At 33.8% G+C, this 23,256-nt stretch overlaps 1 protein-coding gene across 1 annotated transcript; it reads left to right on the forward strand.

The window, feature by feature from the left end:
• Window positions 1–1,700: 1,700 nt before the first annotated feature.
• On the forward strand, window positions 1,701–22,994 carry ago (F-box and WD-40 domain protein 7). The gene is made up of 11 exons (XM_089649891.1): window positions 1,701–1,832; window positions 4,057–4,783; window positions 5,823–5,912; window positions 8,126–8,218; window positions 9,515–9,630; window positions 10,092–10,307; window positions 10,812–11,100; window positions 11,782–11,963; window positions 15,344–15,569; window positions 18,178–18,388; window positions 19,510–22,994. Exons 2-11 carry the CDS (start codon window positions 4,100–4,102, stop codon window positions 19,800–19,802), a joined length of 2,400 nt encoding a protein of 799 aa, XP_089506017.1. The 5' UTR covers window positions 1,701–1,832; window positions 4,057–4,099; the 3' UTR covers window positions 19,803–22,994.
• The last annotated feature ends 262 nt before the right edge of the window (window positions 22,995–23,256 follow it).

The raw sequence follows: 23,256 nt of genomic DNA on the forward strand, positions 1-23,256 counted from the left end.
TTATATCGACTCTAACTCATTCCGTCCGAGCCGCCATTATTTAGGGCGTGTTTATTTTTACACCTTACGTTTTTTTAATACTAAAATAGCTGAAAGAAAAAGGGTTCTTTCATTCTAGATCAGAATCAAATGATGTTTTTAAAAATAATCTACGGGTAATTTCCGCCTTCTGTGATTCACTTTACTTTGTATTGAAGACGATGGGTCCACGGGTCGGTAAGCAACATAAACCGAATGCTGCAAGACCTTGCACAGAAAATAAAATTCGCCATAGTAAGGTAACGGTCCGCAGCGCAGTTCAGTGCGGAACGTTTTGCACTATTCGGTTTATTTCGATTACTTACCGACCCGTGGGACGACGGGCTAAAAGAAATCGAGATATTCTGGCAGGGGTGGATGTTTCTTGAAATAATCGATATTGAATTTTGTTTCAATCTACGGGTAATTCCCGCTGTCTGTGGTTCATTTTACTTTGAATTAAAGACAATTGATTCTTAATAAAATCGAGAATATTCTAATAGAGTCTGATGAATCAGATATCCAAGAATGTACAACCGACCACCTTGTGGAGTGAGTCGGAATCAAGATTTAAATATGCGAGTCTAACTCGGGGTACTGTTTTGAATTCAGCATTTATACTGGAAGCAAAAATTTTTTCTGTATGTAACATTAATCTAATGTGGAAACTTCACTAGTAAATGCAACATGTTAAATGTAATTATTTATAAAAAATTTTAAAGCTGTTTGTTCCACAAATAAACTAAAATAAAATATTTTAAAAAAATAAAGAAGTAGTGTGAACTGTGCCAAGTAGCACCGCAGGTCCCAGAGTTCTTCAAGGAGTACTAAGCTGTACAGAATTTAGGCAATGATAATGTATTATAATTTTTAATTTTTATTTTAGGTTTTGTGTCATAAATTTTTTGAGTTAATGTATATAAAATTTTTAAAAAAAAGCCAAAAAACACGACTATTTATTTATGGAACCTTAAAAATAATATTTTTAGTTAATTTTTTTTTCATAAATACTTAGAGTGATTCATGTCAACATAACGTTAAAAAATACATACTTAAACAAAAAGTTATGGTATTTTTACTACATTAATAAATTCAGGGAATGTAAGCACCAAAATAATTTTGGATGGGATGGAACAATTCAACTCTGTTTGTCTTGCCAATGCATGAATAATGCGTTAAGCCTTCCTCGTGCGACCCCAACTTTTTTTTAAATTCACTATTGTATACTAAATTGTTACTGTCAAAAAACATTTTATCAAATTTAATTCTACTCGTATGTAGAAATTCACTAAGATGTACCAAAAAATAATATTGTGTGGTGAAAAGATCATTCCTTTCGGACTTCAACTGGACTTCGATCTACGTCACAAGCTTGGGAGAGGTCCGGTGTGTTTTTTTTCCCGGAAAGTGCCCGTATGAGCAAACTGTGTTGAGTATATACTTTCTACTAACCTTGGGTTATATGTTGACATAAGTGCTGTTTTTATATTATCATCGAAAAATTAACAGGTAGGTATTTGGATAATATGGAAATAATAAAGACACTATCTTTTTTCGGTATTGAGCTATTTAGGTACCTACCGTTCAAGTAAATGTATAATAATTTACAGCCGCTTGCTTTTGTAGCCTGCTCGCATTTCGTCCATAGAAGAGTAGAGTTTCGAATTACATTTTGTCTGTGAATAAAGTTACAGCGACGAGGGCGACGTGCTTTGGTTTTTTTGTATGGTTTAATGAATAAGAATAATTAATTCGATTACAGGAGTATAAAATTAAGCACACTTAGTTATTAGTTAGCTCCGTAAAGTAAAGCGGTAAGCATTTTTAAAATATTAAATTACATTTGCATAATGCTCTTTGGTATAGTAAGTTTTATTTATACCATTACGGGCTTGGTTCTGTTGACATATTCGTAAAAATGTTTTAAAAACCTCCCTCTAACTTAAATTATTCCTTTCTGTATTATTTGTATTCGCTGTAAATTATTAGATTTCTTACCCCAGTCAAATATTATGCACACTCGTGCCTCAATTTATATTTCAATTTTTATCTTTTCGTTCAGGTTTTTGACTCTTACAACGATTTTATATTCATTGGATTTTGTTAAAACGTTTTGAGAGCCCAGGGTTAAAGTTCCTACGGTATTATATACAACAATAATAATTTTCATTTGTGAAATTCATGCAATTTGATTCCCATGTGATTATTTTACTTTAGTTGTGATTCAAGCATTTAAACATTTTTCACCAAATCCAGACCTGTTATAACCATGTTTACTCACTCATATTGACGCCAAAGTGTTATTTTATTTTCATAAAACGTTATTTACTGCCTCAATCAACTCATTGGAATAAGGGTTATTGGCTTGGTAATAATAGGTGTGGTAAATCCACTTATGTTTCTGTGTTTGTTCCCTCTTTAAAATGTCAAAACTTTTGTCAGCATTCTGTTGAATTAAAAGAAATTAAGTTAAGCGTTGTGAAAAGACGTTCTTCTTTTCAAATATTTTTTTAAGGTTATGATTTGCTTTGCATCGTCTTTCTCTATTTTACAAGTATTATCTAATGAAAATGCTATTTTGTTTTAACATCGATGAATTGACTGTTAAAGTTCACAAAAACGTGTAAAGATCTGACAAAATTTTACAAAGCAATAACGGTCAAATCAAATGATATGAAATTTACATATTTTGTATCTAAATAGAAAGTTATTTGTTTCGCTTTTGAGGTTATGTTCCATAAAAATGGTGCAAAAATCTTTAAAACTACTTTTAAAGCAGGTCTATACGTGGCAGATTCACAATATGTGATGTGTAAAATTGAATTAACCTTCATACATTTGTTTGTGCAGTAAAATTCGCTAGCCGTTTGCCTTAAATTCAAGGACTTTATTTGTAGATATTGCCTTGCATGAGCGGATCAATGAATTGTTTGTAGAGAAACGTTTGAATCAGGGCTGGGTCGAGCCGATGCTTCAGTGCATATGAACATCTTCCAATATACATTTTGTACAAATATAAACAATCATGTCTGAATGTGACCATATTCAGTTAGAAGACACATTTTGAAGTATTTCACAACCATGTGCATAATAACAAAAGCACACAGAATGGTTCATATTTATCAGGTTGAAAAGTATTTACGCTATGTTGATTATGTCTCAACTACGGCACTACTTACCTGTGTTGTTTTGTGGATCAATTAACGTTTGTAAATTTTAATTTTAGATTGTAGCCAAATAATTATGGGGCCTATCCTCCTCATGTGAAGATGCCTGCGCCGAGCAGAGAGATTATTGTCATACACTTTTAAACAATCATTCAGGCCCAATAGTATTCTTGTCAGCCTTTGTCATAGGCGATTCCCTCTATACTTCAAACAATAATTGAAATAATTTATAAAATAGGTAACAATTTGAAAAATAATTACTTGTAATATTGCTTTACTTTGTACAATTTAATTTTTAGGCGTAATGGCAATTTATAACTCAAGTGCTTGTAAAATAAATTAACATCTTTTTCATTCCAATTTTTATTTTGAAACAATCCTTTATTATATTTAGTCTGTGAAAGTTTAGTTTTTGTCATATATAGCTGAAAATAACACAATTGTATGTTTTCACAATTATTAACCTCTTCACCGCTACGGGCGTATATATGTGAGAGAATAAAACGAGCCCTTTGCACTCCGCCCACATAAATATATATATAGTGCCGTGTACAAACATTATTATATTCACATCAGGAATGCGGTGAAAAGATGAAGCTTCACGAGTGGCTGATTATTGGATTTGGGTTGAACCCTCGGCTTCTCTGAAGAAATAGCTACTGGGGGGAATACACAGTCATATTAATAATTCTTTACAGCCATTTGCACATTGTCTATAGTAAATGTTCTTAGGTATAATATGTACCGACTGCTGATTGGTACAACAGGAGAAGTTCGCACAGTGCTGATTGGAAAATAGGTTTGGCCATGGCAAGGCCTTGGATAGAGCAATGTGTGTTTAGTTCAATGAGTCTGTATAATAAACTTTCAGGGTTACATGATAACTTCAGCACAAAGAGGGAATCTCACGCCACATGGAACCTTCATGTTCTGGGTTGAACTACTCGGTGGAGAGCAAAGATGAGTGCATGACGGCCTTTCAGATGAAGTCATCTGAGGGCGACTGTACTACGGACATGCTGCACATCGACCAACTGGAGAGGCAAGACTTGGAAGAAGAGAACCGACTGTTGCGCCAGTGCTCGGGGGTCATCGTGGATGCCCGGCGCATCGCCTTATCTTCACACTTCCCTCCCCCCATAACCAATGTCCTCGCCACCTCTTCCCACAACTCCTCTAGCCTTATATCTAATTCTGAACTCACTTCTAACTGTAAGTCCGATCCAATTCCAAGTGCCAGTTGTAGTACTTCCGACCAAACATCTACACCAGACAACTGTTGTCAGAACACCAATCCTGTATTTAAAGTTAATGTAACCCCTCCTCGTCCTACTAGACCGTATTTTATTCCAAAATTTAAACTTTACGAACCAGAAAACAGTTCTGCGACCCAAGATAGCAAAGAAGTGAAAGAAAGAGATAGTAACGACACATCACCTATGAATCCATCCAAAGATCCAGAGACGGAAGGAGATAAAGAAGAAGCCTGTAGCAACTCGGCATGCATTAGCGTGCCAGAGAAACCACCGCAATTACCAGAAGAACGATCAAGTAAACTAGCAGACAATATCACAGAAAACATGTCCATTCCTCACCCGGTAAGTTGGCCTTGCTTCATTTTACACAATCTTTCCTGACTGAGCGGTCAAATTCCTCCCAAGGGCCGCAAACCCTAAATAATATATATCTAGTATGCGGCACTTTTCAGAGTGGAACATACTCTGACCACCCTCCTTTTCCTCCACCAATTTCACTCCGCCTCACAATATACCCCAATCAGGAATGCCATAGTCTCATTGGCTGCATAGTCTTGTGCGATATTCATTTAAAAAACATTTGAAAAAAGCTGTTCTATTTATTTGTGATAATATGCTATACTGTGTTTGTAATTTTTGGTATGTGTTAGGCGCATCGTAATTGGTTTGTTAATTAGCTATTTTACCTGTGTAAATTATCAGAATAGATAAGTTTTTTACTTTTTGGAAACACAAAAATCATTTTATTATACGCAGGTGCACAGTACCTACTCTCTCACTAATCCGCCACCCCAAAAACTAGAAAAGTGTTCAAATAGTGAAAACAACAGGTTGCGCATACGCACAAAGTATGCTAAAAATCAAAACAGTTATTTCGTAAAAACAAACAACGCTGTCGCTTGTGCACTGAAATAAACACTGATTTCCAGTATAATAGAAAATCGAGAGTGGCGGATTACTGAGAGAGTACTGAATTTTAGTTTTTATGCAAATAGTTAATTTTTTTCAATGAATATTCTTCGTCTAACTTAAATACCTACAAATATATCAGTTTTGATTACCGCAGTGGTGACCCATGTGCGAGTCCACGCTACACAAAACTGTCTGAATTCTTAATGCACGCGGCCCACCGACCCGTGACGGAGCGGTCTATGTTCTGTCAGAACACCCTGACCAATCGCAGAGCGTTTAAGTCTCTTGTAGTGTTAATTGCTTTTAAACAACGGTTTATTTATTCTATCTATAATTAAATATAATAAAAAACTTATTTATATATTTAGAATCAGCGTTTGTTATCTATATAAATATATATTTTTTATATCATAATGTTTTTCACTTTCCTAATTGGTTATGGCAAATATAATTTGTATATTGTTTCTAGGCAATTTTATTTTCTGACTACGAAGATGCAGATTCTGTAGAAGGGGAGGATGAAGATATTATATGCACTTGTGTATCCAACTGTGAATCCGTGAGTAACTTTCTTTTCTATTATGTGTTATTTTGTATTAATAGTGTATATTGCCCACCAGTCATTTTTTTTCTTTGTTAGGTAGTATCATTTTTTGTTTACATATATTGCATGATTTTGCAGTATACAATTTTGTGCATTATTATATTATTTTCTTAATGTAAGCTGGTGCTTGTGTTCTAGGAAAGGAGTTCTCGTTAATATAAATAAATAAAAAAACAGTACTACAGTGATACAAAAGTGTGACACAAAATTTAAATTAAAATGTTTAAACAAAGGAACGATAAGTAAACAGTGACATGTATAACAAGTGTTTTATTAACACTATTTATATGCGTGATATAAAATATCTGAAAATAAATCTTGCATGCATTGTTTTATTTCATCAGTGCATGAGATATAGTGAAAGCGTCGTTGACCTTGCAATGGACATCTTGTGTTTCTTTATGTCGTATAACTATATATATTTAGATTATTGTGAAGGACAACTTAAATAAATTATAAGATATGTGCATCAAGTTCATTGGTCAAATGCATTGTACATATAGTTTTTTATTAGTGATTGACGAACCGGTGGATGCAATCTGTTAGCCATAAGTTTATAATAATTTGTCTAGTCTATAGTTAGTAATAATATAGAGCATTGTAGAAATATTTCGACCGGTCGGTGGCTAAATTGGCATCGCGCCTGGGTTCTACCCAGGCGTAGTGTGTTCAGTTCCTCGGCTGGCTAAGTCCTCCATCACGTCACAAGTAGCATTATTATTTTTCTCTTATTTCGCTTCACTCTTAATACGCAATATTTCACTTTAAAATAAATGGATTAAGCTTTATTAATTCAAAACATGATTTATTATGTCGGGGGAGACGGAAAAATACGCACTTTTAATTTTAATTTCGTTTATTAAGTCACTTACGCGATATGTCAATTAGTATGCGGCGCCGTTATAGTCGCAGCCGACGGCGACTATGTTCATATCAAGAGTTGGATTATATTCATAATATCGTATTAGAATTAAATCACAAACCAGTCTATACAAACCTAGCGTAGCCCACAAACTACTTGAAAACTGGGATATAACTCTAAAGGGGACTCGAGCAGGCGTTATTAAAGGTTCCCCAACATTTATAGTAACTTTTAGTAATAATATAACTAAATTCAAGTATTAATTCAAAGTAAACATTCCATATTTACCGTGAAGCGGAATTCGTAACCTTTACCTTAGCATTTTCTGCTTACTGTGATGGTAGTAGGAGATTTTCAAATATTGTCAGGTTATTCGTAACCTTGGAATATTTGTCCTTAATTTATAAAAAAAATAATATGTACATATACCTCTATATTATATATCATTAAAGAAGAAGATAATACTAATCTAAACGAAACATGAAACAGAGTCCAGGGTCTCTTGTCTTATCGGGATGGATATTAACCTTCAAAATAAGTTAAAAAGTAAAAGTTGTTCCTAAATATTATATACATATTTATATAGCGCCCTTGAAGTGATTTTTCAAATCATCCAAGAATCATCGAGAAAAGATCTTTGGATTTCTTATTTATAATTAACTTTTTTCAAATTATTTTTCTGATCATAAGTAGCTTTTCTGGAGAAACTACTTAAGCAATATACGTAACATTTTGATAAATACATAATAAAATTATTCAATAAAATGGTATAATTTACAAAAACATCTTTTGCAAATCAACAGTGAGTTGATTACCAAATTGGTGTCAACCTGCACACGAGTGGGGTTTGTTTTGGCGGGAGCTCGGCATCCCTGTATGTAGTTAAATCTCTTTACCATTGCAGTCCAGGAGAATTGGCAAAGCATTGTTTTATTTGTTTGAAGAGTTTAGTAATAAATTGGAAGCACAGCTGAATTAACGTAATCGATATATTTTCATGTAACTGAAGTGTCTATTTCCTTTCAAATACAAATTTAATTAGTGTCACCTTTTGGTTCTGACAAAGTTTTATGACAAACTAATCTCTAGTGTGATAATAATAGATTAATAAATTAGATTATGTAATTTTGTTTATATCAACTCCTGCCAACCAGTTTCAACAAAACCATGTTTTATTTTTTCAAAATGTTTTTATTTTTATCTACCTTGAGAGAAGCGTGGTTGTGACATATTTAGATAAATAAAGTGACATACTTGTAGAAAGTGATAAATTTAATTATGTGTCAATATCTTCAATAAATTTTAGGAAGAAGATGAGTCGGACGAGGAAAAACCCAGTACGGAAGAAACAATCATAGCGACTTCTGATGGCGAGGGGACTGAGGAGGGTCGGGTGCTGGTAAGTCCCTCACTTACACTTATTTTTTTCTAATCTCTCTTCATTTCTCCCCCAAAATAATCCTCTGAAGGATCCTTCACACCAACTCACCAATTTGATTAAATTAAAGGATCCTTTGTATTCAATGGAATTTGTGGTCCTATAATCTTAGGATAAGTCATGAAATTTATTTAGTACATAACATCACAGAATATTACATACTAGTCCCATCGAGATCGTATGTGACGTCTTGAGTAGGAAGTGGACGAACCTCGATGACGTCCGTTGGAGCTCTCGTTGGGACTAGTTTTACTATAGGATTTGCAAAGTTGAAATTTACATAAAGAACACTTTATATATTAGACTGCAGAATGCATAATGACAAAGTTAAAATATTTATGAAATGTACTAATTCATAGGTAGGTATTTTATCATTTTCTGAATTGTTTTTGATAAAATTTCAGCGGCCATCTTGAAATTCCAGAGTACTGTACTGATTTGGTTCAAAATAGGTAAAGGGAAGGTTAGGGGGAATTCTATATACAAATCTTATGTAAAAATTCTTAATTTTAAATTTAATTTCTAGAGTTCTGATTGGAAGTAATTTTCTTGGTAAATGGTAATTCCTTAATTGAAATTAAGTTTCATGTGTTGTGTGGAATTAAAATGAACAAATTTGTATAGCATATATTTATAATATATTACATATTTTAGTGAAAAGTGGGTAGCTAGATGATATGTCAATTTTTGCATACATTTCAATTTATTGTGATTTTTTTGGGTTAATATGTTGTGTTGCGTTCCTCCTTATTTAGCCAAAGTTTTGGACAGAGTTACAGTATTTATCATCAGGCAGATTCATTTCAGACACTTCAATTTGCGTCTTTTTGTATGAACAAAGGGAAAATCTCTACTAAAAGACACATAAACTAAATTGGGTGAAAATCGAACATAGCAGCAAAAAACACTTGGCAGCGAGTTTATACTAGTTTATGCTAGTTTTACCAATATTTATTTCCGTGTGTTCTGTATGCCATTCAGTTGGCAGTATGTAGTGTGTGTACCTATATCACCTGTTGTATGTTGATAGGGTTGGTACTACTGGCGTGTCATTTGAGACGAACCCTTGAACATCTCATATTAGCATGAATCTTTTATTTTTTAAATTGGAAAGATTCAATTTTTGCATGTCCAATATTTACATGATTCTAATTGCATTAAGTTTCATTATTGGTGGTTTCTCCTCTGGATAATAAAGGATTACACTTCATGGAATACAATTAGTTTTTTGTGAATAATCACCTCATATTCTTTCAGCGGAAACGAAAACCGAGTAGTCCATCAGTCAGTGGTTCTTCTAAGAAACAGTGCAGCTGCAGCACGGAAGACCAACTTGTGGAATTTCCTCCAGACATTCGCAATTGGTTAGGAAGGTAAGTAGGTACCTGTACCAACAAAGGAGTTTTACTTATAGCTCCATTGTGATAAACTGACGTCTTTTTGGCTTCGGAGCTTTCAGCGGCAGGATCGAACTGTAATCAGAATTATCGAATATAGAATAAGAGAGGAAATGAAAATAAGTCTTTCACTTATTTGCATCACATAGTTGCACTCATTTTCTTGCCATCGCGCATCCCTTGTTATACAGAGATATGAATATCAGTAGCACGGACATTCTTGCTTGAAACTAAATCTATTATAACACTTTTCTAAACTTGAATGGGTGCTTCCGAGTTAAATTCTCGGTTGCTTTCTATTAATTTTTTTTTTCCATGTGTTTTTCTATTTCATATTGTTTCAATATTCAACATAATTTTTGTTTTTAAGTGCCCTTTCACATTTCAAGCGGTATAGGTATGTATTGGAATATGTGTTGTAATGTATTGGCTTGCAGGTTTAACACATGGGCTAGCAAGGAAAAGTTAAAGGCTATCGACATGTTGATCAAGCGATGCTCCGCCGACCAAGTCCGGCATATGATGCAATCCATCGAGCCTCTCTTCCAACGGGACTTCATATCTCTGCTGCCGCGAGAACTAGCGCTGACCGTGCTCGGTTTTCTGGAGCCAGATGATTTGCTGAGGGCATCGCAAACGTGCACTTATTGGAGGTAACCATTAATATTTCGAGTTAAATATCTAATTTCGATGATACGACATTAATTTTTATTAACTTAACTCGGGTCTGATTCATTGACCAGACAATGTCATCACAATAACGTATGACAAAAACGCATGACAACAATACAAAGTTTCACAAATCAAGCATATTATTCAAATTCTTTTGTGTTATTTATTGGTATTTCAACATCTGCAATTAATCCTTCTCTTGTGTATCAAAATTGAATTAAAGAGAAACGTCACTCCACAATATTATGATGAGAGGGATTCTACGCTCAAAAGTAATAAGTGACTATTTATAATTAGTCATAAATGGTTTCTGAGTATTTTAATTTCTCACTTATATAAATAACTCAATAAATAAACTTATTTCCCGAACGAGTCCCTTCCTAATCCTACCACAGAAGAATACTTTATTATGAGATTAAATCTGTAATTAAAATGTAATTGCTAGGGATGATTTCACTGTAAAAAAATATCATATACATTTTCAGGTTCTTGGCGGATGACAATTTATTGTGGAAGGAAAAATGTAATCGCATTGGAATAACGCGTATCAAGAAGAGGACTCGCCTGATGCCTCCGACAAATAGTCCATGGAAGTCAACATACATGAGACAAAGGATCACAGAAGTCAACTGGAAATCAAGAAACGTCACACCCGAGAAGATACTGAAAGGGCACGACGATCATGTGATCACCTGCCTCCAGTTCTATGGAAATAAAGTGCTGAGCGGTTCGGACGACACCACGCTGAAAGTATGGAACGCGCTGAATGGGAGAGTAAGAATTATTTGTTTACATAACTTAGTACTCACGCATGGACATTTCTGTACTTATGGTTGGATCTGTCTGTAGATCATACTCGCCTGCTTCTCATCCTGTGATGAATTGTTCAAATTCTGTGAAACAACTGGACCTTTGCTCCAATTAGACATTATTGTCATATTTGTTTGTTTTACTAGTCATGATGTAATTATTTCAATTCCTTGATGTGTAATATAAATGACTATCTTCAATTTGCCACAGGGATATAATTTAAATAATCATTGTTCTTTATGGCCAGCCCAGAATTCTTTTCGTTTAGTAGGATTATGCATTTAAAAAGAAATACACCCAAAAAGAAAAACATTTCAAGGCTCTCTCCGAAACGGTGACCGGGTATGCCATCAAAATGACTATTCAACATACCTCCAAAAAGTCATGAAAAGTGATGAAACAAAAATTAGGTTAAATAGGTTACATAAGTAACTATTAAACCTAGTTTTTGTTTCATCACTTTTACTGACTCTATATCACTTTTTAAAGGTGTGTTGAATTTTCATTTTGATGAAATATAAGGGAACCCTCCGAAACATTTGGTTTACGAAGAAGGGAACCTAACTAAATATTGCTTAGTACCCCTACGGTCCATGTGAATCAAAAATCACTTGTTCTCAAATGATAATAAATATATTTTTGCAGTGCCTCAAAACCCTGGTAGGTCACACGGGCGGGGTATGGTCTTCGCAGATGGTCGGACGCGTGGTGATCAGCGGCTCCACGGACCGGTCACTGCGCGTGTGGAATGCACAGACGGGTGCGTGCCTACGCATCCTCACCGGACATACGTCCACTGTCCGTTGCATGCACCTCCACAATGACAGGTTACTACTACTACTAGTTTACTACATTTTTGCGATTTATGATGATTATGTTCTTTCATTGACCCTTTTTATTGATTGTTTAAGACAATTTAACTAAAAATTACAAGGGTTGGTTGGAATCTATATTTTTAACCCGATTTACGTGACTATGTGCGATTCATGTTGTTTCACTAAAATGCATGCAATGTGTGAAAAAGCGTCACTTTGTGAGATTTAATTACAGTGAAAAGGTTAACATTTTTCAGTGACTACTCACCGTTTTGCATTGGAACTGGCTAATATTAATGTCATTTAATATTTTAAATAGGTTTTTTCTAGGCTTTCTATTGTGACAGTAAGTTATTTGCTTTCGCTGTCAATTTCCATTTAATTTAATGACTTATTTTCCAAATTGTCAAAATTTTAATTTTAACAAACCGTAAACAAATAATATTTTAAGATTGATAAACCTTTATACAAATTTGTGTTGTTTTTCTTTTTTATTTTATTTTTATAGTTACTTATGAAAGAAAAAAAAAATATTAACAGTAAGCTAAGTTAGTAATAACAGCTTCTCTTCTTATTGTAAGGAATGTTAGCAAAATTATTTTTTTGATTATGACCAAGCGTAAATATAACATGTTACATAATGCGTATCGTAACTATAAAAATAAATGAGAAAGGTTATTACCTCGACCATACTGCTTGCGAAACAAAAACATCTGTTGAAAAAACAAAAACATCCAAACCGTTTTGCAGAAATGTGTTGCATGAAATATTAGAAATTTCAAAATCCATTTAATAAAAAATTTTACACTTGCAATATTTTTCATGTTGCCACACCGTGTCAACTAGAAAACCATTTGACAGTCACTACTCTTGCTATATCCCACTGGAACTGTTTAAATTTTCTATTAACTCTGCATATAATATTCTAACAACTATTGATGATAATATTATTTTCACATTATTATAACATTCAAGATGTCAGTGCCAAGTTCATGCACCAGTTCACGCATACAGAGTCACATACCGTCCTACTATAACATATCAAAAGCAGGAACTAAATATGTAAAACGATGCACATGGTCATATTCAAATGTTGACTGTATTCTACACAAAAATGGACATGTGTGTGCATTGCGCATTCAAGAGAAGAAGAAAAAGGCCATGCCTTTCGGTACAAATCACAAATGCAGTATTCAGTGCCATCTGTTGGTACCTCTATTAATTAGTAACAACTTTAATAATGAAATAATCATGCTATACATATTGGCTTTCTTTCATGCAATTCTGCAGTCAAAAAATTTTCAATTTCAATGTATCCTTTAATTGGCTTGTTATAAATATGCATAAATGAAGGGTTTATGTGAATATTTGATGGTTAATCCCAATTAACTTCGGCTAAAGCAGCTTAGCAATTCTTAGCGACAGTTTTGTTTATCAATTAATTCGCTGTTTTTCCTACTGCTTACAGTGCCTACCCTGATTTAACTTGTGCGCCACTGCACATGTACAGGCTATTGTGTCCACTTTTCTTTTGAATACAAGATTTCATTCTGTACCGTACCGTTTGTAGACCAGTTAGTAACTGAGTGGATTAATGCATCGGCTTCAATATCTCTGCTAGCTCTATCATTGCACTAACAACAATTTCCCACTATAATGCTTGTGGTAGGAGTTTTCAAACACAGGCTATTAAGGGACATTTGACTTATTTTAACCAGTGATCCCTGATATTATTTGGAGTAAAAAATATACATGAAGTTTTGGAATCCAGTGACATTTAAAAAAACAATTAAAACATAATATTAGTAGGTATTGGACAGTTAGGATCAGGGTGATGGGTTGGTCATTTACTAGGCTGAGTGACCAGTGACAACATGTAAAAGAAAGATTTTTTTGCTTGATTTTGAAAAGTCACCTGATTCCAAAATTTCATTAAATTTTTTAATCCAAATAATGTCTGAAATCACTGGTTAAGTAAGTCAAATATGTCCCTGTCTGTATAGTCAGGATATTTGTAACCATGAATTGTCTTTCATTTAATAAAATCTAATTTATTTATTTTTCAATTATGATACAACACTTATATTATAACATTGCGCGAATAAACTGTATCCCCAGTGCTATACATGTATGTATGAATGTCACTAACAAAGCCGCCCACACCGTAGTGAATATAACCGATCATTGATTATTGCATACCACATAATATATGTAATTGATTTTTAAGATGTTACTGAAATTAAATATATCACGGAGTAAGTTTTATTCCCCTGTGAAAATTAATTTATTGATTAATGCGAGCAAATACATGAAATGGGGTATGAAGTCTAGTGTTTTTAAGGCGATAATTAAAAATATTTCTGACTAGCGTTATGTTTTTAGTATATTGATATATATATGAGATCCTTAATGCAATTCATGTTGTATTGTTGATTTTACCCTGTTTTCTGATTGTATGTACGCATTATGTTTTATTATTATTATTCATTAATATCCTTCACCTCTTCTTCTTGCGACCCATTTGTGCTAAATGTATAATGATCTTATTTGTTTTTATGTGTTTATTTTGAGGGCTTAAAGTCAAACAACATTATCTACAAAAAAAACCTTAATATAAAATAACACTAATTATTGGTTTGTCTTTTTGTTGATGTCATTTTACGACCTGGACAGACCTCACCCCATTAACCCGGCCAACTCTGCCAAGTCACCAAACGCAGCGTAACACTTTGGGTGACCTATGGCAGAGGAGTTAATTATCCAATAAACTGTACCCCCCACCCTTATTGATAGATATAACCCCAAAACAAAAGCTTGGAATCGCGTTGACAATGGCTATTTCTAATAATAATAATCCAAGAAAAAGAACATGTTGTTTAGTTGTCATTTGCTTAATTGGGGGTTTCATGTCATTTATTAATCTGAGTTAGCTCACATCATTATTATGTGATAATAATTTAAAAATATAATAGCAGTCATCGACATTTTGGTAAATATATTTATTAATATTTTTCTTGGTTTATTTACTAAAAAATTTTTTTTTTTAAATTAACAAAAAATCTTTGTTTATCATGTGGAAAACAAAAAAATTTTGTCCGCTTTTTAGCTTGGTTCCACACAGTGGAAATTAAATGTAAAACAATTGACCGCTGAGAGTTTCATTATACCCTTTGTTACAGGCCTACTTTATGGTTAATATCTTGTTTCCTCATGCACTAAAACTTCACAGTGATTCCGGATTGCTTTCTTTGCGCCATACGTTTTGATAGCTCAATCTGGAGCATCAAAGGAAACTGCAATCCGGGCCGTGAAGTTTAGTTGATTTCGGTAACCAAATGACGGAAGTAGGAGATTGAAGAACGGAAAGAAGAATGCTTGTGCATGTGTTGCAGGGTGGTCTCGGGGTCACGCGACGCGACCCTCCGCGTGTGGAACGTGACAGACGGGCGCTGCCTTCGCGTGCTAGTGGGACACATGGCAGCCGTACGCTGTGTGCAGTACGACGGCCGCCTCGTGGTCAGCGGAGCCTACGACTACTTCGTCAAGGTGTGGAACCCCGACACGGGCGAGTGTCTTCACACACTGGCCGGACATACCAACAGGGTGTACAGCCTGCAGGTACGTCTTTAAAAAAATAATTTTTATATGTAATATTTAGCCTAACCTAACGTGTTATGTAAGTGAACATTGAATTATTATAACTATCCTTTTTTTAATGGAACTCTGATAAACAGTTAGTAACAGACAAAATGATTTATTAGTCAATAGTTTGGTGAGGTCAAGTAGTCTACACCTGGCGTCTAAGCTTTCATTTTTTGACACTTGCAGTACAAAATGACGTTACTCACGATTTAACAAAATTTTCGTTTATGTATATGGCGAGTTTGAGAAATTCATTATTTCAAAGTATGTAGTTCAGTCATTATTGATAAGATATGAAAAATGACAGTTGTAGCTTAACCTTTAACTTAACATAATCTAAATTAAAGGGGGCTTTATATCCACGGTTGGAAAAATTGCAAAATCATCAGGTTGCAACTCCCATAATGAATATTCATGTATTCCTGTTAGAAAACACATTAGGATAGCAATTTTTGTTACACAAAGAATTTCTGCTAGTTTGAGGGCGTTTTGAAAATGAAAAAAAAAAAAAACAAATTTAACATTGCTTCCATTGTTAGTAAGTATGATTCATAAAACAAGGTCTGACAGATCTTCAACCAGGTATGCGACACATAGTTAGCGTTTGACAATCGTCAGAGTCACGCTACTTTTACTGACCATGAAGCAATAATTTAAAATAAAAACAATTAAATACAAAACATGCCAAAAACGATGAACCATGCTCCCATTGAGGTCGTCACTAAAGATACCATTGATAAAATACATGATATTGTGTTAGACGATCGCAGAATGCATGAGCCTGAAGATATGTACCCATATATCTGCGGGTAAGGTGCGCAACTTTGGGATGATGGTAGAATTAAAAAGTATAAATAACCTTTTTAGAAATTCCTATAAATGTGTGGCTGCGCTGTGCTAGAGCTCAGTACTTAGAAGTCAGTCAATCCTACACGAGTATCTAGCGGCACCTGTAATGGGCGGTCGCCCCGTCTCGCACGCCGGTACAGCGCCATGCACCACCCCGCACAGCAAGCCCATTCACGCTTGCATCATTAGCCGTCAAGATCTACAGCATCTTCGACTCTTATCTCATTGGAGCACCTGGAAGACCCATGGTCTTCACCACTAGTGGTGAATTTAGTCATCAGACTGGTCTCCGCTCCTACGCTGTCGAGCTACCGACTTCACCACCGCAACCACTCCACAACCGTCCATCTCCTCTTCTACAGTGTTGGCTATCGACCTGGAAAATTCACCACCGATAACGTCCACCAACTGCGTTGAGCATTGGTCTGGAGTCATCGTCACATCTACACTGGCTTCAATAAACAATGTGATATTACACACCATCTTTCATTCGTCTCCTTACCAACCCTTACACTAGTACTATCTTATAAAATCACCTTCTGAAGTTTGTGCACTTTACCCCTGGACACCCTGTATATATAGACAGTTTGGCTCGATCGAACATGTTGACTTGGAACTATGCTTGTTGTTGCTGTAAATTTCTGTCAAACATCCAGCAACAATTATCGACCTTGAATCTTTTTCACATCGAGCTGTTCGCTTGATGTCGAATAAAAACTTTTTGCGTGAGAAGGTTCACGCGGTATGACATGTTCGAATGAGCTTAAAACCGTCGAGCCTGAACAAGCCATCCCAACTGGATGATAGCATAAATACCTATTTGAAAAAGCTGTCGAATGGACGTTTCAATGTTCAACGTCAGCAATGTTTAGCGATGTTCAATCGATCTTTTTCTACGATTCTTAACTGTGGATGAGACTTGGATGCATCACTATACAGGGTGTATCGGCACGTACCCGACAAACTTTAACCAGCTATTCCTTAGCATATTTGGAGTAAAAAATCTTATGTGCACTTTGCTGTCCGGTAACGTTTTTTTTTAATAAAAAATTTATTATTCATATTTTCACCACATGTCACCACTGTTTTATCCTTTGTCAAAGTTTGAAAACCCATCTGGCAAATATTTTATTCGAATTCCGTTGAATAATGCACGTGTGTACCAAAATGTGCGCACTTTTAAAATCACAACGAAATGGCACGGCACCATTTGTCTCATTTTTAACTATTATTATTTAGTGTGTGCGAAAGAGCGAAGACGCTTTTTGACATACTTGCTTATAACAGCTGTTGAACACGAAACGCAATGCCAATGACAGTGATGTAGTGTGGAAATTTTATTTTTTTTTGTTTTTAATTGAAAAAAAATGCTACCGGACAGCAAAGTGCCCATAACATTTTTTACTCCAAATGTGCTAAGGAATAGCTGGTTGAAGTTTGTCGGGTTAGTGCCGATACACCCTGTATACAAAAAACAGTAGACTTCCCCAGGTGAATCAAAGAAATACTAAAGAAGGTCATAACTGTTTTCTGGGCCAGGAAATTTTCCCAATGTGTGGGTCATCATGATCGACTATTTTTATTTGGGCAAGATGGGCGAGAGTAGATTATTGGACTGTTTTAGAAACGGCTAACATTCGCATGTAGAAACTATATGCTGTTAACAACTTTTTCGCAGTTCTTGTCTAAAACAAATAAACTCTTTCTAAATTATAGAATTGTTTTCTCCTTCTAGTTTGACGGAGTCCATGTCGTAAGTGGTTCACTTGACACCTCCATTATGGTGTGGGATGTGGAAACTGGTGCCAAGAAGCATACACTCATGGGTCATCAGTCTCTGACCTCTGGGATGGAGCTTAGATCCAACATATTAGTTTCTGGAAATGCGGACAGTACTGTCAAAATATGGGACATTATCACTGGCCAATGCCTCCACACACTGTCTGGTAATTATTTCACATTCTTATGCACATTTGTCCTTGCAGATTATGTTTCTTTGTGAGCCATTAACTGAAGCTTATTGTCAAGAAAACAAACAACTGCCCTAGAATTCAAATTAGTTTAAAATTTTGATTTTTTCATATAGTGAATCTCGCTTATAAGGTTTTCCAAGCTTGGATGAATTATATACATTTCCAAGGGACCGGGAAAAAAACTTTATAACCACTCAAGCGATGGGTGTTTGGTTTTCGATTTGGCCAAATCAAAATAATATGGAAACATATGAACTGCTTGCTGCGGTTTCCGATCCACATAGATTTTTAATTTATTCCATATATTTATGTTACATAAATTTGGCACACTCAAGACGTTTTGTAAACTTGCCATAATAATATGCCAATAATCGGTGGTTACATGGGTTAAATTTAGGCCATTTTTTTAAAACTTCTATAGTACCTTATAAGTGGGTTTCACATAATTTTAAATTTATTACTAGAATCGATAACATGGTCCGGTGACTCCTTTTCCAATAATGTATTATGTGAGTGTCACTAGGGGTGTGAAATACACGCAGGCTGTAAAACTGTGTACATATATCCCAAAATAAGAATTTCGAAAAATCTCATTAGTTTACTGAAAATTACATATATTATTTTTTTTTTACTAATCCATTCCCTCCGAGCCGCCACAATTTAAGGCGTAAGTAAAGGCTATCTTCGAAAGCCTTTACTCTGGCCACTATAATTTATGCATTGCCATCTTACAGTTTTTCATTATTAATTTCCCAAAAAAATTATTAAAAAAAACTTAAAGAATTAATTTATATTAAATAAATACAAAAACAAAATTTTGTGTCATAATTACAACATCAATAAATTCATTGGTTTGCACAAAAATTAATTCAGTTGCTGTGATCAGTTTCATTAAAAATAACTTTGGATGGGATTGGTTAACATCTATTACGAACGGTAACCGAATATAATAGAACAGTGATAAAATAATAGAGTAGGTTAGATATGTTTTTTTAAAACTTTTTATCAATGTTCTGTTTTGTGGTGGAACCATTACGCAGTTCACGCATCTGCATAGCGCATATTGGCACTAACATGTGTGCATACAATTCTAGGCCCTAACAAACACCAGTCAGCGGTAACTTGCCTCCAATCAAACAACCGATTTGTCATAACATCTTCAGACGACGGTACAGTAAAGTTGTGGGACATTCGGAGTGGAGAGTTCATCCGCAACTTGGTGACACTGGAATCTGGAGGCTCGGGCGGAGTGGTATGGAGGATCAGAGCCTCCAGGACTAAGCTGGTCTGTGCAGTGGGCTCCAGGAACGGAACTGAGGAAACTAAACTCATGGTTCTGGACTTTGACGTTCCCGGGGCTTGCCAGAGATGCGAAGACTTTCAATGAGAAAGAACATCAGGTGACGTAGCGAATCTCCAAGTTAAAAAATTAAAAAACAGGATTTTCATTTTCCATAAAATTTATTATATAACTGGCCTAGTTCAAATTTTGGGTTGAAAATAGGTAAATCTGATCATTTCAGCAATTATTTGCAATCGATTGACAATGGGGCTGTTATATTTTTTATCTGGTGAATAATATTATGTAGCTATTCATTTTCATTATCGATTTTACCTAGTTTCAAACCAATTATTTTACCTCGCTAGTTTTATGCGCTTATTCATTACTGAATGCCGTTTGGAAAGCGTTTATTCTAAACATGAACAAGCTACGTACAATATTGTGAAATCTATTTTAGTATAAAATCTTTTAAAGCATCTATTTTTATTGTAATATGTATTTAACCAAACATCAGTTGGAGTTTCGCTGTGTTAAATTGCTCTCAAATAAGAAATGTGCATTTGCACAAATTTTGAAAAAGACTGAAATTATAATAATGAACCTAGATAATAATCCTGACGATAAGTCTTTTTCACCAATTTGCATTAAATATTCCGAAGCCATGAACACTAGAACTAATTTTCTCTTATGTCTGAAATAAAAAGGTATTTTTAATAAATAAAATCGATTTGTTGTGTGCTGAGATTGTGAAAACCTTTTTCTTGAAATGTTTTTAGTAAAATGTCAGTTTTACGTTTTCCCCTTTTCACATTTTCCTGCTTTTTATGCCAAAATGCCAAAGTCCCAATTCATTCTTTACATTGGCATCAGTGCAAATGGCAATTGATCTATATGTCAGATGGCCTTTGATTTTATTTGACTACATTAATTATTATTATTTAATGAGCAGGCAGCGTAATACTAATGTGCTCATATCTAATTTCACAGTATGTAATTTGAATGTTATCTCATGGAGTCCATATTTGGAAAGCATGTTCCAGGAGAGGTCGCACACATGTTTTGTATATTTAAATATCATGTCCGGTGTTAGATCAGAGAAGGCTTTCCCGACTAAGTACTTGTTGAATGTTCTTTTGATGATCTCATAAATTCATGTGATATGGTAACTCTTCAGTCTTGTTTTGTCATCACGCCACTCACTACTCCCGGGTTAATAATAATAGAGTCTCGACTTGGACAACAGACTACTTGATACATTTTCACATACCAAGAATCGTAAAATGGATTTTGTCCATATTTATTTATTTTATTTAGGGTTAATATTTTTTAATTGCATGGCCGTTACTGCTGTTTATGCAAATATTTCCTGCAATTGATGATTTATAAAAATAAACTGTCTTATTTCAAGTAAGACCCTACTTGAAATTATCGCTAAAACTAAAAAACTAGATTACCTGGATCTGCCTTTTTCTGCAAAGTAAAATTTTTATTATGATATTCACATGTAAATACAATGGTAATCCGTTTAAAACGAGGTAAACCAACCCTTACGGTTTCGTAGTTTCACCCTAATGGTTTTTATAAATTGAAAATTCGGTACATAATAATTCAGTTTTTTTTTTTTCTTTACCTTAACATTTTCCCTAGTTTTATACATTCTTTTAATATTCCTTTAAAAAACGTAAAAAAAGATGTTTTACTGTATTTACTAAGCAATCCAATTACTACAAATCATCACAAATTTATAACTTTCTATTTATTGCTTTATAAAAGAATTTTATTTATTTTACTAAACAATAAACAAATAGTAATTTAATGAAAATATAAAACTTTATATTGATCACTATTTAAACAAATACATTGTAATGTTAAGTGCCAGTTTTCACAATTTTCAACACCACAAATCACCTTTCAATTTAATTTCACCATGAGACAAAGTAATTGTCACTTAACCCATCTGTCCGCCAGCGCCTGTTGTGAACAAATAAGATGTATTTGTTGTATAAAAGCCTTATTGTGTTAAATTAATTAGGTAGGTACATAGTGTTGTATTTAATGTACAAGCTTTAACTCATTTGAATATTCACATTCTGGTTGAGATACCTTTTCCAGATCCTTTTATTTATTACATGTGGAATCTGCTCGTGTTTTAATTAGCGGATTTCTACTTAAATTTCACAAATTGAAATATTTATTTGCTTAATTTTAGTCAGCTGCTTTCAGCTCCGTGTCGTCTTGGATAATACTTATTATTCCAATATGTTTGTTCAAGGGACAAATGAATAACTACAATACATAGTGCTAATCTTTCAAAAAGTACTGCCGACTATGTATAATATTTGCAGTCAAAATAACTTGCCTAAAATATATTTTTAGATAAACCATATCTTAAGCTGCATTAGATTTAATGTAACATTAATATGTCGACTGAATTCACGTTCATACTGTAAGTATGTTTAAGTTTTGGCTGAATATCAGTTCATCACTTTATTATGTTTCCTGTAATTGTCACATTAAGTTAGTCACTTTACTCCATAATATTAATACAAACTCATTTGCAAAAAAAATAATATGTTGCCCACTATTCCAGTGTTGATGAAGCTTTATTCTGTAACTTGGGTTACTGATGAATTTTACTAGAACCAAAGCAATAACCACTATAAACTTAAATTAAGGAAACTAAACACTTTTTATTTCTTCTGAATACTATATATGTTATCTTGACATTCTTATTGTTTTTATTCATTCTAGATGTTCGCTTTTAATTTATGTTTTTTTATAATTAATTGTTTTTTGTTTTGTTAAGGTCATAATAGTTTTCCTCGTGTTATTGGTTGTCGATAACTAAATTTATTTGTAAAAAACACCGAAACGGAAAGTATGGCTTTTATAATCTACTTTTTCGGTTCAGCGGTAGATACCATAATAATATTTAAGTTTTCATTTTAATTTATTTTTTTATTAAATTGATTTCTTTTGGCTTATGTTAGGTTTTATGTTCTGATTTAAACTACTTGACGGTGTATTCACTTCTTAGTTAATTAATGAATTAATTCTCATTTATAATTACGTTATTTTAATCTGATGATTATCACAAACAATTTTAAACATCACTCCTGAAGGTAACTAAAGTAAGTAAGATATATGTTTGTATTTTCATAATAAAGTGACTTACTATGTTTTATTTTTGTGTTTTTATCCACATATTTAAAAAAAAAAATTTGTTCTGTTTTTAAAGTATCCAAGTAGGTATTTGCAGTATGTTTGCTCTTATATTACGAAAACATTATTTGTGTATGTACCTATTTAATTTATGTAAATGTCTTATTTACACTATACATAAACATTACATTGTCGTGTAATCTTCAAATTACCACATTATAATAAAATATGCATTGTGGTACATATATATTATCTGCAATTCATTCAATTCTTTCAATAAAATGTATTTTTAAATAAATTCACAAATTAAATCTTTTTCTTCAAATCAATTTACTTCTGAGCTGGCAGCAATAAATATGTAATCACAATACAAATTTACAAATTGTGTACCTAATAT

The sequence above is a fragment of the Hesperophylax consimilis genome, chromosome 31 (genome assembly GCF_061612785.1).
Source record: "Hesperophylax consimilis isolate HC1 chromosome 31, BYU_Hcon_1.0, whole genome shotgun sequence".
NCBI lineage: Eukaryota > Metazoa > Arthropoda > Insecta > Trichoptera > Limnephilidae > Hesperophylax > Hesperophylax consimilis.